This window comes from Neltuma alba, unplaced genomic scaffold (genome assembly GCF_004799145.2).
Source record: "Neltuma alba isolate B1F8T4 unplaced genomic scaffold, ASM479914v2 tig00011958_pilon, whole genome shotgun sequence".
Classification (NCBI taxonomy): domain Eukaryota; kingdom Viridiplantae; phylum Streptophyta; class Magnoliopsida; order Fabales; family Fabaceae; genus Neltuma; species Neltuma alba.
Window position 1 is genome coordinate 48,980 of NW_021636536.1, and position 16,955 is coordinate 65,934.

At 36.8% G+C, this 16,955-nt stretch overlaps 3 protein-coding genes and 1 non-coding gene across 6 annotated transcripts; 3 read left to right on the forward strand and 1 right to left on the reverse strand.

The window, feature by feature from the left end:
- Window positions 1-1,699: 1,699 nt before the first annotated feature.
- On the forward strand, window positions 1,700-6,256 carry LOC114719908 (probable inactive leucine-rich repeat receptor-like protein kinase At3g03770). Of its 2 annotated transcripts, XM_028905480.1 has the most exons (9): window positions 1,701-2,061; window positions 2,171-2,307; window positions 2,518-3,929; window positions 4,105-4,238; window positions 4,461-4,701; window positions 4,870-5,072; window positions 5,207-5,259; window positions 5,336-5,447; window positions 5,726-6,256. In XM_028905480.1, exons 3-9 carry the CDS (start codon window positions 2,594-2,596, stop codon window positions 5,999-6,001), a joined length of 2,355 nt encoding a protein of 784 aa, XP_028761313.1. In that variant the 5' UTR covers window positions 1,701-2,061; window positions 2,171-2,307; window positions 2,518-2,593; the 3' UTR covers window positions 6,002-6,256. The 2 variants fall into 2 exon arrangements, with proteins under 2 accessions (XP_028761312.1, XP_028761313.1); XM_028905479.1 differs by having other exon boundaries at window positions 1,700-2,307; window positions 2,512-3,929.
- Window positions 6,257-9,002: 2,746 nt separating this feature from the next.
- LOC114719892 (LOB domain-containing protein 20) lies at window positions 9,003-10,207 on the forward strand. The gene is made up of 2 exons (XM_028905457.1): window positions 9,003-9,332; window positions 9,860-10,207. The coding sequence occupies exons 1-2, from the start codon at window positions 9,003-9,005 to the stop codon at window positions 10,205-10,207; spliced, it is 678 nt and encodes a 225-aa protein (XP_028761290.1).
- An 841-nt stretch (window positions 10,208-11,048) lies between these two features.
- Window positions 11,049-11,120, forward strand: TRNAH-GUG (transfer RNA histidin (anticodon GUG)). Its single transcript has one exon. It is a non-coding gene; the product is annotated as a tRNA-His (tRNA).
- Window positions 11,121-11,534: 414 nt separating this feature from the next.
- On the reverse strand, window positions 11,535-16,167 carry LOC114719916 (probable zinc metalloprotease EGY1, chloroplastic). 2 transcript variants are annotated; one of them, XR_003737941.1, is made up of 10 exons: window positions 15,634-16,167; window positions 14,599-15,060; window positions 14,290-14,430; window positions 14,095-14,196; window positions 13,670-13,881; window positions 12,691-12,741; window positions 12,537-12,606; window positions 12,214-12,282; window positions 11,979-12,058; window positions 11,535-11,886 (listed from the first exon to the last, which is right to left on the reverse strand). XR_003737941.1 is itself a non-coding variant. In XM_028905491.1 (10 exons), the coding sequence occupies exons 1-10, from the start codon at window positions 15,970-15,972 to the stop codon at window positions 11,728-11,730; spliced, it is 1,656 nt and encodes a 551-aa protein (XP_028761324.1). In that variant the 5' UTR covers window positions 15,973-16,166; the 3' UTR covers window positions 11,535-11,727. The 2 variants fall into 2 exon arrangements, 1 of the variants encoding a protein (XP_028761324.1); XM_028905491.1 differs by having other exon boundaries at window positions 11,979-12,029; window positions 15,634-16,166.
- Window positions 16,168-16,955: the final 788 nt, after the last annotated feature.

Genomic DNA, 16,955 nt, shown 5'->3' on the forward strand with positions numbered 1-16,955 from the left:
CTGCCAATTCCTTCTGTTGCCGTTTCCACGTTACCTTTCAATTTCACCACCGACAACAACATATGCATGATTATTCCATTATTATTATTTATTATGACTCACACCTTCTAATATCCCACGAAATAATATTAGTCTTATCAACCTCATGCACGACACAGGAAAAAACAAGAAGAAAGACTTCCATGAATTATTGTGGAATAATGATTTAAGATTGACTTCAGCAAGTCTTGGTTAATTATTATATATGTTTTATATACATTGATCTTAGCTGTTAGCCTGACATACGTCCAACGCAAACTCCACTACCACCAGTTTCATGTACCATCACAGGAATAATTAATCTCTCTGTTTCAAATATGAAGTGGATGACAGAAGGATACGCGATGCAAGAAATTAATGGGTGCTTTGTAAATAAAATGAGCAGACAAGGTCACAAAATTTATAGACATAGGAAGAAAAAACACATTCCCATGCAAGCACGGCATTATTGCAGTTGTCAAAAACGGTACTGATTTATTTAATAATTATATTACGCCATTATATAATAATGCAATTTGGCAAGGCATTTCTTGTAAATCTTAAGAATTTTGCTTCTCCGTAGGTTTGGTTTGGCCGTATATTGCAGGTTCGTCTTTGTTAATTAATATCAAGAGCACATATAGACCACAAGTACAACCTCTTGCATTTTAATATATTAAATGCCAGACTGCTGTCCTGCTGGATGAAATTAATTAATCAAACCGAGCGACGAAGACAAATATAATAGAAGTGCGTGAATCGTGCTTTAATATCTTTGTCAGGTAAAACACAAATTTGCACTTTAACCTACAACTATAAGCAGTAAAGAAGCCAATAATCGTTTCAGATAGCGCACAGGATGAGGGATGGATCGATATATATAGTAAGTTCAGGAAACCAATACGATATGCCACTAGACTCGTGTGGGCATATGTATATATATAAATCATATTTTCCTTCATATATTGCCATTTATTGTTTTTTCAATACCACTTAGTTTCTGAAAAACTAAACAAGACCATATCGACCATTCAATACTCCACACTTGAAAGTTTGTTATTATTAATTCAGGTAAGTTAGTTCAACTTGATGAAACAAAAATTCTCTCACTTTAAAAACTCGAAATTGACCATGTGTCTGCATTATTGATGATTTTTCCTGACTATCGTTAATTCTTAAGGAGGCTCCAGTAATTAGAAAGCTCAGAACTGAGTTAATTATATATCGTATAGCTGTGTGTTTAGAATAGTCAACCTACTATTAATGTTAGGATTCCTACCTTGGAGCTTGTTTGTTACTCTGATAGCTTGATGTAATTTCTCACCTCTTGGCATGTGAGAGAACAAAACGTGAGGTGGATATAAACGTTACGAGAGATAGCTTCGAATTCAATGGATCATTGATTTTATATCATGAAAATTCGACGCATTAATGAAATCAATTTACAGTTGGTGGGTTGAAGAAGATAAAGGAAGGCGCCAAAACCAACAGATATAAATCGAGGGGGCCACTCCTACAAAGTGAAGTGAGAGAAAGCTAAGGCCCACCGGTCCCAGAAAGCGAAAGTCCGCGTAACAGTCTGAGACGGACACAGACACTAAGCCAAAGCCACCTTTAGCCATTGCCATTTCCTCTCTTAAGTTATGAGGCCAAGTACAAAACTAGCCCCTTTAACCAAATCTGCTCGACTCCACATGCCCCATGTTAAAAGATATCCTCATATTATGATATCATATCATACAGAGGAATAAAGGCTTCCCATCTATACAAGAATCTTTCTTTTACTTTTCCTGCTTCTGCAACTACGGCTTCCCTTTAGGCCTTCCAGAGAAATAAGGAAAAGCAAGGCCATGTCCTGAGGGGAAGATGGAGCAAATTTTGTGAATCTCAAATTCAATATGAAAGAAAATATGTTGAAATGTCGCTTTGGGGGATGGTCCCGCGTGTGAATTTTGGCTCTTTCATTTTCTTTCGCCCTGTGTCATCTTGTCCTGGCGTGGACAGGAAAAATCTGGCTCCTGGGAAAATGGTTCCTGTGCCTCAGTGAGATTTGGAGACTTTTTCTTGACATTTTTCTCATTCTGAGTTTGGCTTTTGTTGAGTCGTGTGGTCGACAATTTCTGAAGATATTTAAAATTTACTCTCTTCCCAGACTCCCTCTCCCTTCTTCAAATTTTGAATTTGGCGCAAGAACGAGGTGATATGAAAGTTCTTTACTTTATTCAACCTGGGAGTGGACTGGCTTTTGGAGGACTTACTGGGTGCTCTTGGTGATTTTGAGAGCAACTGGTAATGTTTCATGAATTTCTTGAAGCTATACTTTACAGTTGATTCTCCTTGAATCATGTAGTTTCATTTGAGCCATTAATCAGGAAAAAATTTGGCTTTTGATTTGCTCCTATTCATAAATTTATGAATTTTGAAGCTTCATAATGAATTCAACATACTCTTGCCAATTTCGAGTGTCTTTTAAATTGACATGACTTGGTAGAGTTGCAGGGCTTCCGTTCGTGGCCTTGAAAAACGAAGCTCTTATCTCAAGGGACTTTCTAGAGCACGGAAGATCTTTCTTTCAATGGCAAAACGATTCCACACTTCGTTGCTTCTGCTTTTAATAACAGCTTTACTTTCTATCTCTGATTCGGAGCAGCTTCAATCTTCCCAGTTTGATGCCCTTCTGAGTATCCAGAGAGATTTGAACTTTCCTGCTGCTTTAAGCAGTTGGAGTAGCCACACAGACTTCTGCAACGCCGACTCAAATTCTTCTTCCACTGTTGTGTGCTATGAAGACACCATAACCCAGCTTCATATAATAGGTGAAACAAGAACTTCCTTTCTTCCTCGAAATTTCTCAATAGATTCCTTTTTCAAAACACTGGCAAGACTTCCCAATTTGAAAGTCCTCACTCTGGTTTCTCTTGGTATATGGGGTCCATTGCCTGCTAAAATTTCTCACTTGGCATCACTGGAAATACTTAACATGAGCTCTAACTGCCTATACGGGCCCATACCACAAGAGCTTTCTTCACTTTCCAATCTTCATACTCTCATTCTTGATGAAAACATGTTGGCTGGTCAGCTTCCTGATTGGATGGATTCATTTCCAGCCTTAACTGTGTTGAGTTTGAAAAACAATAGGTTCAATGGATCTTTGCCTGATTCATTGGGTAGCTTGGAAAATCTTAGGATCCTTTCACTTTCCCATAATCACTTTTATGGGGTGGTGCCTGATTTGAGCCGTTTGAAAAATCTTGAAGTTCTTGATTTGGATAGCAATTCTTTTGGGCCTCAGTTTCCTCAACTTGGTACAAAATTGGTCATTCTTATACTAAGGAACAATAGCTTCAGGTCTGGTATTCCTTCTGAAGTGACCTCTTATTACCAGCTTGAGCGATTGGATATCTCACTAAATACATTTGTGGGGCCATTTCAGCCAGCTTTGTTGTCTCTTCCTTCAATTACTTATCTCAACATTTCTGGGAACAAATTAACTGGGATGGTTTTTGAGAATATGTCCTGCAGTTCAGAACTTGAAGTTGTGGATTTATCCTCAAATCTTTTGTCAGGCAAACTACCCAGATGTTTAGTGTCAAATTCCAGTGATAGAACAGTGCAGTATGCTAGAAATTGCCTTGATGGTGCGGATCAGAATCAGAACCCACCACCCTTTTGCCACACTGAGGCCTTAGCTGTGGGGATATTACCTGAGAGAGAAAAGCACAAAGGACTGTCCAAGTTAGTCATTTCCATTGGAATAGCAGGTGGAGCAGCAGTGGTTGTTGTACTTGTTGGGCTTACTCTCTTTCTTGTTAGAAAAGGAAATGCCAAAAGCAGAAGCAAGAATCCTCCAATACGATTTATATCCGAAAATGCTGCTTCTGGGTACACCTCTAAGTTGCTTTCTAGTGCAAGTAAGTTTCTTTATCTCTCTCTTTTGCGCACACAGATTTTGTAATTGGAGAATTGGTGGGTAATTATTAATTGGAGAAGACGATATGGAAAAATTTTAGTTCCTTAACATATTACTCTGTGTTTGTCCACAATAAAGATAGATGACAACAGTCATGTCTTTCTCTTCATCTAAAGGGTATATATCTCAAACCATGAAGTTGGGAGCAGTTGGCTTGCCAACTTATCGAACTTTCTCACTCGAGGAGATTGAGTCTGCTACAAACTACTTTAACACAGGTTCCTTCATGGGTGAAAGTTCTCATGGGCAGGTATACTTCTTTGTTCCATATTGAATTTTAGAGGGAGGCATCATATGCTTTAAATCTTGACCTTTTGCGAACGTGTTTTAAGGTTGTTAATATCTTAGCGGCCCGATAATATTATGCCCTGACGGCTTTGCTGGAAATTGAAAGCTAAAGTTATATCTGCACTTGTACATGATGTCTATATGTATATGCATTAAATTTTTTTTTCTTTGTTATCTTTGTCAGATGTATCGAGGTCAGTTGAAGAATGGTTCAGTTGTGGCCATTAAATGTGTGAAAATAAGAAAAGGTTATAGCACACAAAGCTTTATGCAGCAAATAGAGCTGATATCAAAACTCAGGCATCGTCATTTAGTCAGTGCTCTTGGACACTGCTTTGAATGTCATTTAGATGATTCAAGTGTCAGCAGAATATTTCTTGTCTTTGAATACGCACCAAATGGCACGCTTAAGAGCTGGATCTCTGGTAATTCACAGAAACATAACTTTTTCTCAAGTTGCAATCACACTTGAATTCTGAATTGGTATTTAGGTAGTCAATATTTAATATTTCCCTTCTTTTCTGCCTTATACAATACTATTTTGTAGTCATAGTTCATCATGAACTCACGGTTCTTTACATTCTCTTTGACAGATGAGAATCCTTCAAAATCACTTGGTTGGACTCAACGCATAGCAGCTGCTATTGGAGTAGCAAAGGGAATCCAGTTTTTGCATACCGGGATTCTCCCTGGTGTGTATTCAAATAATATCAGAATAACAGATGTTTTATTAGACCAGAACCTCGTCTCCAAAATCTGCAGCTATAACCTGCCTTTGTTATCAAACTTGGAAAAGGTATCAAGAAAACAAATTAGATTCATTACGGTTCCGTCTGTATGGAAAAAGAAATCACGTTTTTCATTTTTTTTATGTTTGGTCTATTATCCCCCTAAAGAAAAGACTTCAACTAATATTTAACTCACTCGCAGGTTGGCCAGGGAAATTCATCCAGCAAATCCAGAAGGCCTAGAGTTAACAAAAGGTGTGTGGTAGAATTTTAACCTGGTTTTGAGTAAAATTAACTACTTGTTCATTTAGTGAACTATGTTGTTCTGCAGTAACAAACATGAAGACAAGTCTGACATATACAACTTGGGAGTCATACTATTGGAACTCATATTCGGAAGGACAGCGAAGTCAAGGAATGACGTGGACACTTTAACTAAATTGGTAACAGTGTCTATTCTGTTTTGTTCACCGCTCTTCACCTCTTCCCCTCCTTCAGTATTTCAATGTTTCATCATTAATTAAAGAGAGCTTGAGATTTTGGTCCACCCCAAGTAAGGATGAATGATTGAATCTAATATGTGAGACTTTAAGGCTTTTGTTAGTAGGAAACACACATAATAAGAAACTTCAAATCTCATCTTTTTGAGGTACATATAGTATGCTTATCGGCAGAAACATTCTCATATTTATATTTTATCATCTTCAATTGGATGAGACAGTTGCAAGCAAGCATAGTAACTGATGATGATGCGCGGAGAAGCGTGATAGATCCTGCAATTCGAAGGGCAAGCTCGGATCAATCATTGAAGACGATGATGGAGGTTTGCGTGAGGTGTCTGGCTAAAGAGGAAGAAGAAAGGCCTTCCATTGAAGATGTATTGTGGAATCTGCAATTTGCTGCTCAAGTTCAAGATTCATGGCGAGTGGACTCTAGAGGCAGTAGCGATTGGTCTCCTGGCTCTCCTTCAGACTCTGCGAGAATGACCTTCCATTAGTGTCAATACACAGAGTATGTGTCACATTTTTTGTATATTTCATTGTAAAGCCTACAGTGGTTGAAATATATATAGAAAGTGAGCATTGTAATTTACAGTTGAAGCATCAGAATATTAGATGCAGGGTAAGGGCTGTGAGTTCGGAAATGGAATATCAGATGAAGCACGCAGGTCTATAATTAAATTGTCTGTGAAATGTGTTTCTTAATAAAAGAATAATCTTGGGAGCATAATATATCAGTGAATCTTTCAGCATCTTCTCGCTTATTTTCATCTAAGATCACTGTCATTTAGCTAGCAAGGAAGCTGGCATAGTTCCGCTTTGATCCTTTCTTCTTCATTTATTATTAAGAAGCAGAATCACGAGAATGTGGAAAAAAAAGATGGGTGCGTGGTCCTGGGTATATCCTCTATAGTCTGTACACTCGATCACAGCTGGATGAGTTAATCCTCAGGACATGTCCCCAAAAAAAAAAAAAAGAAAGAAAGAAAAAAAGTTAACCCTCTGGACATTTTATTGAAGTGCTCGAATTGAATGATTTTTTTTTCAAAAAATACAATTAAAAAAATCTAATTATATTTTAAAGCAATTTTTAAGTTATTTGAAGCTGTTTCGGTTTTCAGTTCAAAAAGTATTTTCATAATACATTGTGCAGCTCACTAGAACTTTAGCACTGTGTCTTGGTTGTGAGTTGTTGATGCCATTGATTAAATTTAATTAAGTAGTTGTTAGGTGGAATTAGTATAAGTAATAATTAGTGGGTAGATTAGAACTTGTAATTTATTATGTAGCTTTATTAATTGTCATGGCATTGATGTTTTCATTTACAAGATTAATCCACATCAATAAATTTAGGAAAAATTATAATGAGATTAAAAAAATATTACCAATTAAATCTGAATAATAAATTAATAGTTCCCATTTACTATTTTATAACTTATCATATTACAGACTAATCTTATTATTATTAAGACTTTTTAATAATTATATTTTTTACATGATACTTCCTGACAATTTTCGACGTAAATTTATATGTGTTGGGCTAGAGACTGCATGAATAGAAAGAAAGAATGTTCCCGAATTATGAAAATCAATGTTCAGCCGAAAAATGGACTGACGCTGACCTCCGAGCGCTTGATTGTACCTTCCAGATTTTGCTATCAGCATTGTCTTCGCGTCCTACCATCCTCAAGTCTGACAGTCAGCACGGCCCCTCTTTCACTTTTCTACTCGCATTCATGCGAAACATTCATTAAAAAAATCTTAAAATATATATATTTTTCTAGAATATTATTAAAAAAAATTTTAATTTGTGATCTATCATAACAATTGATAAGTAAATGACAACAATTTTTATGAATAAATCCTTATATATAATTTTTTAATTTTTAAAGTCTTTTTATGTAATTTTTTCATATTATTATCAAATCTAGGAGTTCATTGTTTTTGCATCTTTAGCTTGTAAAATCGTGTTAGTTTACTTCTAAACTCCTGTTAGCTACAAATTGAATTGAACTTGTCGGTTGATTCGTTCAGTTTGATGTTTTTATGCTTTTAAGTATTAACTCACTCCTAAATTTGTATTAATTACAAACTCAATTGAATTCGTGAGCAATTTAATCAAACTCGATAAACTCGTTTTTTTCACATAGACGAGTGAGTTGGACAGGTGCTAAATAGAATGGTTTATAAAGAAAAATAAAAATGAAGAGACAAAAACTAATATTAATACAAAAACAACAAATACTGAAAATAAATTGACCAATTTTGCAGTTGTAAAGTCATGCCACCTCTTTCACAGTCTTCTACTCTGTTTTATCGTTACAATTTTTACCTTCTGGTTGAGAGTTGAGACTTAAGAAAGAGAAGATGAAAGTTCCAAAATAGTAAGAAATTTGAATTTGAAATATATTGAGACCAAATAATTGTATTTTTTAATATTAAAGTATATATTTAGTCCATTAATTTTATAGAAGACTTTAATTTGATTTCTTAACTTTTAAAAAGTATATTTTTAATTACTTAACTTTAAAAATTATTATTCATTGGTCTTAAATGATAATTTTTTATGATTATTTTCAAAATTAAGCTCAATATGTGAGTATTTAAAAATGTTTAATTATCAACATTTAAAAGTGTGATATTATTATTTTTTGTTTATAATTTTAAAGTTAAATAAACTAAAAATATATATTTTTTTAAAAGACAACATCCTCGTCAGCAACAAACTATAATTGCGACTCGGCAAATCCTTCTCCCCAGTTCTCAATGCATTGGTAACGTTGGACTGACCTGACTGCTTATAAGCAGTACCCGTTGATTCTGTTTTGCTTTATAAGAAAAACTGAATGTGACAGTCATGGATGTGGGGCCCGACCATGAAATCCATGCACGTTTGGTTTTACCAGCTCACGCGAAGAGCCACGGCTCACTTCCTTAGTTCCTTTGCTTTTCCACAACAAAACTCCCCACTCTCATTAATATTCTCTTTTACCATTTTCTTCCCTCTTTTAATCCAACAAACACCACCTAATATATATCATATATATTATTTCTTTTTGCACAAAACAATCTTTTAAGTTATTTAACCATATGCATAAACTCGTATAACTCAAATTAATTAATCCTTCAAAGGTTGGGATGGGGATTGAGGATCTCTTTAGAGTTTAGACATAAAATAAATAAAAAAAATTCAGAAAGCTAAGACAGAGTTATTTTTAAATATAGTAATAAATATGGGAAAGAAATTTGGAGGAAAAGAGAAGTTCCTTTCTTTGCATTGCAGTACAAGACTGCAAGATAGAGAATATATAGGATGGGTCACGTGGCTGCCATTGCACGTGCCCCTCACCAACCATAACGTCAACAGAAAGCTTACCCCAATCACTTCGCCAACCCCTCACGAGACTAACGTGCACTCCCCCGCATATTATTCCCTGTAACCTTCACCACCTCCACACTGCCTCTCCCCTACTTCCTCTCTCTTCCTCCCTTCTCCATATGGCTGACCCTCGGCGTTCCGTCGTTCGCAACCCTAGACCCTCAGCACCCGCGGCCGCCTCCACCCCTCCCTGTGGAGCCTGCAAGTTCCTCCGCAGGAAGTGCACTGCTGGCTGCATCTTCGCTCCCCACTTTAGCTCCGATCAGGGCTCCGCCCGCTTCGCCGCTGTCCATAAGGTCTTTGGCGCTAGCAATGTCTCTAAGCTCTTGCATCATATCCCCGTCAACCGCCGCCACGAATCCGTGGTTACCATATCCTACGAGGCCCAAGCTCGCTTGTCCGATCCTGTTTATGGCTGTGTTGCCACTATTATTTCTTTGCAACAACAGGTTCTTAATTTCAAAATATACATCTGTGCCCTACATTATTTCATGATCCAATAGCGATTCTTACTTAGCTAAGATTCGATTATTTTCCGAGCTGGCTAGCATTTTATTAGAGGTAAGATTCTAAATTCAGCCAGTCAATAATAAAGCATATATATCTATATGCGTGTGCGCTCGCGCGCCCTTGATCGAGATTACCTGAAGGAAGACTTGGACTCCAACAGAACCCCAGAACCACGATAAGAAGGAAAGAAGCATGTTGACACCTTCTTTATCGTATGGCAAAGCTATATTAATGATCGGGTCAAGCTTGCATGAACCGAGATCATCATCTTACTGATTTATATGGCAAAATATCACCGAGCCAAATTTAGTGTGCAACTCTTGTATGATCGCAATTGTACTTCACACCGATGATCATGGTGAAAATGAAAAAAGATTAATGAACTTAATTATGTGCGAATAATTAATTGATGATCTATTAACGAGGTGAAACCAAAAGAACTCATTTATTTATGCTGTGAATTCAGGTGGCATCTCTGCAAGCAGAGCTGGGGGTGGTTCAAAATCAGCTGATGAATAGCAGGTATGCACTAGCAAGTGCAGTGCAGAGCTCGCAGCAGCAGCAGCAGCCAAGCATGAACATAGGACTCCAGCCAGCGTACTCCAACAACAATTCATGTGCTTCGACAAATCTCATGAACATGAGCAGCAACTTCAGTCCTCCTTGTTTTGACCTTGCGATGGATCAGGCACCACCGCCTTCTTCCCACAGCTTGGACCCTCTTCAATTCTCTCGCTTGTCCCAGGAGGAGGAAGACGATGAACAAGAAAGTAGGATTCCCCATGTTTTCAACCATCAGATCCTTCACCCTTGATCGCTTGGCACCCATTTTTGCTTTATGTATTCAAGCATATAGTAATTAGTTAGTTCTACCAGCTGCTGTAAGACTGGTATTGATAATTACCGCCTCTATAACTGCAATGTACAAGATCAATTAATGAAAGTATCCTTTGTTCATCAATATTTTGTGAATGTCGATGATGAGGATTATTATATTGTTGCCTCGATAGTTCGATAATATAATATAGAGCAACTTTTCTGAGGCGACACAGCAAGAAGGGACATGTATATGGAATTTGGTTAGTGGCCCTGATGAGAACAAACAAGAACACTTCTCTGTCCGCGCGAAATTGAACACTAGGTTCCTTCCAATGCATTTGATAATCTTCACAAGGTAAGATAATAAATTAACTTTTGGCGTGTTATATTGTCTTAGGACTGAATCCATTGAGATCTGTTTAGATGAACTAAAACAACTCCACTAACGAACCTTGTAGATAAGTGGGTACGCGATACTTCAAAGGTTCAATTGCAGCATGCATACATACGTGAAGTTGGCCATCATATTGTATAGGGGAATACGCAAGATATGCTTGCAAAGGAATACGTACATTCCCGCACTTTATTATTATAAGCAGAACCTAAGGAAAGAAGGAGTCCTAGTAAGCTCATTCGCCGGAAATAGTAAATATTTATACGCACGGCGATATAATAGTAGGTGGGAATATAATCAGCTGCAGAACGGAGCTTGCTGCTTGTCTGCGATGTCAAATGACAGGGCCAACGGCCCAAATGAGAAGAGACCCCATCAAAATCCCCCCTTTTTTTCTTGGGGACCATGATGTCCTTTATCCTCTTAAATCCTGTCACATCATGTGGCTGTAGTTTAGTGGTAAGAATTCCACGTTGTGGCCGTGGAGACCTGGGCTCGAATCCCAGCAGCCACAAAATTGTTCATCCTCTTCCGAGAAGGAAAATTTTTTTTGTTCTCACATATCTCGTGATATTTTCAGTTCAATGTTGAGAATTCGTTCGATCCATTACTATTCTTCATCTAGGACATTTCGGAATGTATAATGGATTATTATTTGCTTGAGTATGCATTTAATTGTTAGATGCTAGGAAAACAATTTCTTCCTATACACATGCAGTTAATAGGTAGAATACCAGTTATGAATGCTAAAAAATTCCAGAACTCTAGCTATTGAGTAATGATGGATAATTAAAATTCACGATCCAACTATGACCTTGATAACTTCAATGGGGTTTAAATAATCGGTAGGAGTCCAGTTCATCGTGAAGTTCTTTGCGTTTTGCAGCACCGCCTCACGTTATCTTCATAATAATACCTCCAATAGTAATTAATTTGTATATACTTTTTCTATTTTCAAGGAAAGGGTATAAAATTGAACTATTTTACATTTTTGGCCCAATTCATTACACTGGATCCATCACTTGAAAAAAACGCAAGAATGGTTTGCTATAGCTATAGCTTTAGCTATCTAATAAACGGAAAAACTCTTTTTTAAAGGGATTTACTCAACGCATCATCTATCAAAATGCGGTTACAAGACCCATACCCAGTTCCTCTGCAAGCTCATCCCAAACAGGAAGCAAGGTCAAGACAACAAGAAAAGTAGCAACCACCACCAGTGTCTTTCTCCATGTTCCAACCTCCGTCACATCATTCAAGCATGGTTTCTCAGGTGTCCTCTGAAAAAGTGCATAAATTCAGTCTGAAAGTTCACAACAAATAACAATACCTTAATTTTGTCATTTCCTCTTAAGATGAGTATGTTAGATACCTGACACAGTAAAACGTAGAGTCCCCAGGGAAGCGAAAGAGGCCCACCAAGCTGAAGACGCAAGGATGATCATATTGTCACTAATAATTTCAACATTTAATCAAGTAAAAAGAAAAACACAGAGGGATGGCTAGCATGGAGTATTAGGGCAATACAGCCTAACAGTGTCTGTCGAATTATATAAGATCACTTGTTCATGATTTGGTAATATGATATCATAGCAGAGGAGACATACCACTCCTAATCCAAGCAATGTGTAGGTTGTCAAGCCAAAGCCAATTAACGCACCTTTTCCAAATGCACCCTGCAAAAACATGCAACATAATTAGTATGCTCAATTCATATTACTAAGATCTAATGAACCAATGACGTTGGCCTGGTACAAATTAAGTTTAGAACAGTGATTTTCTTTTCTTTTCACTCACATCATTCCTATCATCACTAGCTAAATTCCAAAAATATGAAATTGTTCAGCAAGCCTTTTCAGTGCCAGGATAATCAGTAATCAAGTGCAAAAGCTAATTGCTTCCCTGAAGCTCAATAGGTGGAGTAACACACCTGCACTGCTCTTCCACCATCAAGGCACCCCACAGGAAGCATGTTAAAAGCTTGTATTGTTAAGCCACACCTAGGTTATAAAAAAGGTGATGGTGGTCAAATACCAAAACAAGAACAAGGTCAATCATAATCTATGACAGGAAATGTGCATTACCAGCCAGCAATTACAAGAGGATGGATTGAAACAGTTGCGGCATGCATTGCTCTGCACATTGAGAATAGCAATGGATCAATGTGAACAATAATTATACACAAATAAGCATGAAGCATATCTAACTACTATGCAAAATGGGCTACCATCAACCGCCTGATGCAAACTGCGGTTGAGGAATATCTTTTATTTTAATATAATATGGGATTTCTAGATAGTTATTTTATTAGGACATCTAGATTATCTTTTACATTTAATTAAGTTTTATCTTGTGTCTTGGGATTCTTTTTTTATCATATCTTTTGGGATTAGATTATTATTATTATAGATAAACTTAGGGCTCTATAAATAGGCATAGGGTTTCATCAATTGTTAGACTTTTTCAATGAATTGAATAACTGAATAATATTGAGCATTTGCAGCCACTCTCTCCCTCATTCCTTTCTATTTTTCCTTTTTTCTCCTTCGCCCTTCCACTCACTTGTCCTACATCACCACCCCAATCACATTCTCAAGCTTGTGTTTGAAGAAGATGATTACCTTCATGGAGAATATGCAGGTGAGATTATTAAGTATAAAAATTGGAATATATAAGCTTCTTTCAAACTGGTATTACAACTTCAAAGAGGAAGGAAGTTAATAGAATAAAGAATAAGGTCCTTTGTGGCTTGCTGACAGAAGTATTTTGCTTTCCACTTTTCAGCTCATGAGTTCAAATCAGCAAGTAGAATCAGAAAGAACAAGATCTATTGGCTTTCTGATAAGAACTCTATCTTGATATTTTCAAAAGCGAATTGGCTATACTACTTGCAAGAGAATAATCTACACAGAGTGCTGAGACCAAGTGGAATTTCATTGCCAACCAAGGTAAAAACCAATGCCTTGCCTTAGTTGTTACATTTTCACTCTAATCCACTCTAATCAACATAAAGCTAACAATTGTTTTAAAGACATTAAAGGGTGAAAAGCAAATGAAACTCACGTATAACCGAGCGTGGCTCTACTGATGAGTCCAAGAAACAAAGATCCTTGAAATAACATGCTAGGGACTTGCACCAGATCTCCTGCTGCAGCTGGATTTGATGAAAGTAGCAGGCCAACAGCAAACATTGAAAAAGATAGCACAGCACCAGCAAATGGGCCAGCAAGTGATATGTCCACCTTCGTGCTTCTATCAGGAAGAATGGATTTAAACTGCAAAAGAAAAGAAAATTATGGACTATCATTTAACTATGCAAACTAAAACTTAAAAAGTTTGACTCTACCAGATAATATTATATAACTTATATTGTTTGCTCATGCTCCCAATATCAAAAAATGGCCAACACGATTCAACTCAGAAATATTTAAATATCAATTGCACATTCCAAGTTAAATTCAAAAGTGGGAGGAATTCGATTAGCTTACCTGAGTAATGGCGCCAAAACTTCCAAGAGTGATGTTTGGAATGAAGAAAGGAATGCTTAGTTTTACTTTCCTTGGGAAAGCTGCCAGGAAGTGTCCAACTTCCTGCATATGGCCAAATTAATTAGGTAGACATCCAAAGAATCTAGGAACATAACCGGGACTCGAAAAATCTAGTGGTATTTTCCATATGCTTACGTGAAATAACAGAACCCCCAAGACACCATATGCTACAGGCAAAGCTGACTCAACGAAGGGGAATAGTAGCTCCATATCAGGGGGTTCAATAGCATTGGGATCCGTGAAGTATTTTACAACTTCTGGAGGCAATCTATTTATCTGATGAATCGAAAACATGAAATCAACAAAACAGTTTAAATAACAGAAGAAGTTGGTTAGACAATATCGACTTGACAAATGAAATTTAAAAACGTTTGAGATATAGTGCTTTTCCCTAACATTTATGATCAACACCGGATGCTTAAAGAGAATCAATAATCAACCTACCTGAGAAGCAATTCCAAGCTCCACTGAGGAACCAATGGTAAGAAGAAACAACAACAAAGCAATCACATATTGCCAAAGTGTCGTTGGCCCTGGCTCTGAAACTTCCTTCCGCAGCAAACCAAAGCTAACACGTGGCCCACCCCGTGGATCAGGGCTGTCTGAATCAGGTTCTTCCACCATAAAAAGGTTGTACTTATCACCTGTGACCTCAACTAGCTGACTTTGAAGCTTGGCAAATACATCCTCCCTCTTTCCCCTTAAATTTCCAAGGAAAAGGATACCCTCTCCAAGGTCACCAAAAGGCTCCTCTTTGGTCACCCAAAAGGTTGTATAACCAAAAAGCTTATCCTTAATCAGCTTTACATCGGCAGGATCAACTTTCTCAGGTCCAAGGAGTTCCATGAGTTTGAAAGAATCAACTTGAAAATTGTTGTATGTCGGTCCAACTGAGGATAAGGATGACTGAAGAGAAAATAAAGGAACATAAGAATCAGGATCGATAACTGAAAATTCCCATGCACACAATATGCTTCCACAGAAAATATTTATCACAGGGGCCTTCAGTGCACGTCATCATAGGAAAGGATAGCTCGTAAGATAGAAAATCATACTAACAATAGCAGACATTGAGAAGCAAAAGGTTCCTTCATTGAAGGACCTTTCCTTTATTTGCATTCTATATTAGTCAACTTAAATAAAGTAAAATGAAGTAAAAAAAAAAAAAAAAACTTAGGCAAGCGCTATTAGCGAAGAACAAAACATCGGTGACAAGACTATTGAGGAGGAGAGGTAACTACAGAAGTGTCGCATAAATTTATCAACTGGACAACCATCATCATTTTGCACTCGCCAGATAAAATGGTTTCATATTTATTCTAATATAACAGGTGTGTTGCCTCAGTTTCCTCTTAAAACATGTTCATCCCATCAAATTAGAGAGATATGCAAACATTCCATGCCTTTTACAGCAGCATGAAACAGTCAGAATCCGTGGAAGGACCCAAAAACATAAAACAGAGAAACAGCGTTAAGTACCTTTGAAGAAGCCGAGGGGGGCCTTGACTTCTCAGGATTGAAGCCATTTTCATTTCTCTCCTCAGCTCCTTCGGCCAGTGTGGTCGTCAAATTAGAATCTTTCGACGCATTACTACCGCTTTCCCCTTCATTACTAGTGTCGTTATTACTGCTAAAGCACGTAAACCTACCAAAATCGATATACCTCCCTAATTTTGATCTTTCTCCGCAGAAATAACACGAGCTCCTCAATCTGCTCAGCTGATGGTATTGAATTCTCTCCCTGAAAGCGCGCCGAACAGGGTTGGAACGGAATTCGGAATTCAAAGGTATAAAACTACAACTTGTGAGAGTTCCCATAGAATGGAATTAAAAACCAAAAGGAATGACGAATATTCGGGATGAGTCAAGCGTTCACGTCAGTTAAGCATTTGGAGAAGAACTCAAATTTAAAAATTCAGAACTATAAACTGTCACGGAAGGATGAACGCCAAACTCAACAAGGGAGAAAGAGTGAGCCTGGCCCAGCAGTTAGAACTGCGAGCTTCTTCGGATGTGGCAACGCAGGATATCTTCTTTCCCGGCTTCGGGTACTAAAATATCTGCTTTTTCTGTTTCATTTTTGATAATTTGGCGTACTTCTCAGTTTTTATTTCATGTTAGATTCAGATACTACCATATTATCAAGTGTGTGAGATTTTTTTCCACCAAAATATTAACCATGATTTATTATTAAAATGACAAAACTTGTATAAAAATGGAAGACAAGATTATTTTACTATACAGAGTTTTCATAGAATTATTCATATTTTTATTATTAATTCTTCAGTTAATATATAAAAGGCGTATAATTTATAATAATAAAATAGCATGTAGTTTTTTTTTAATTTTTTTACTCAAGTATATATTTGATTGTAGACTACCGATTTAACCCTTCATAATCATATACTATTTATTAGTAAGTCGTATATATATATTATTTGAAACTTTTTTTTAATATGATATACGATAAAATATATAAATTATAAATTATGGGCTATTATTCAGGTAAAAAATTATGAGATATTGTTCATTGTAGCACTTTTTTGTTACAAAAATTGTAGTTCGTTGTAGTATATATGATAAGGTTAAGGTGTATTTAGCACCCGGAAGTATTTTCTCAGGTGAATCTAACATCCCAAAGTATTTTGTGATATATTTAGCACCCTGAAATATTTTTTTATGTGCGCTTGGCACCATAAAGTATTTTTTTGGTGCATCCAACATCTTAAAATATTTTTTTAAATGCATCTAGCACCCAAAAATATTTTTTGGAGCATCTAGTACTAAGGCAAAAAAAATAT

What these genes read in the sequence shown, in the direction of transcription:
- LOC114719916 (XM_028905491.1), bottom strand. Translation starts at nt 15,972, where the DNA reads ATGGGAACTCTCACAAGTTGTAGTTTTATACCTTTGAATTCCGAATTC. An exon ending in CCCCCTCGGCTTCTTCAAAG is followed by an intron (nt 15,061 to 15,633) that starts GTACTTAACGCT and finishes TTTTCTCTTCAG; the next exon opens with TCATCCTTATCCTCAGTTGG. An exon ending in ATGGTGGAAGAGCAGTGCAG is followed by an intron (nt 12,283 to 12,536) that starts GTGTGTTACTCC and finishes ATGTTTTTGCAG; the next exon opens with GGTGCATTTGGAAAAGGTGC.
- LOC114719892 (XM_028905457.1), top strand. Translation starts at nt 9,003, where the DNA reads ATGGCTGACCCTCGGCGTTCCGTCGTTCGCAACCCTAGACCCTCAGCA. An exon ending in TTATTTCTTTGCAACAACAG is followed by an intron (nt 9,333 to 9,859) that starts GTTCTTAATTTC and finishes CTGTGAATTCAG; the next exon opens with GTGGCATCTCTGCAAGCAGA.
- LOC114719908 (XM_028905479.1), top strand. Translation starts at nt 2,594, where the DNA reads ATGGCAAAACGATTCCACACTTCGTTGCTTCTGCTTTTAATAACAGCT. An exon ending in GCTTAAGAGCTGGATCTCTG is followed by an intron (nt 4,702 to 4,869) that starts GTAATTCACAGA and finishes TCTCTTTGACAG; the next exon opens with ATGAGAATCCTTCAAAATCA. An exon ending in TGGACACTTTAACTAAATTG is followed by an intron (nt 5,448 to 5,725) that starts GTAACAGTGTCT and finishes TGGATGAGACAG; the next exon opens with TTGCAAGCAAGCATAGTAAC.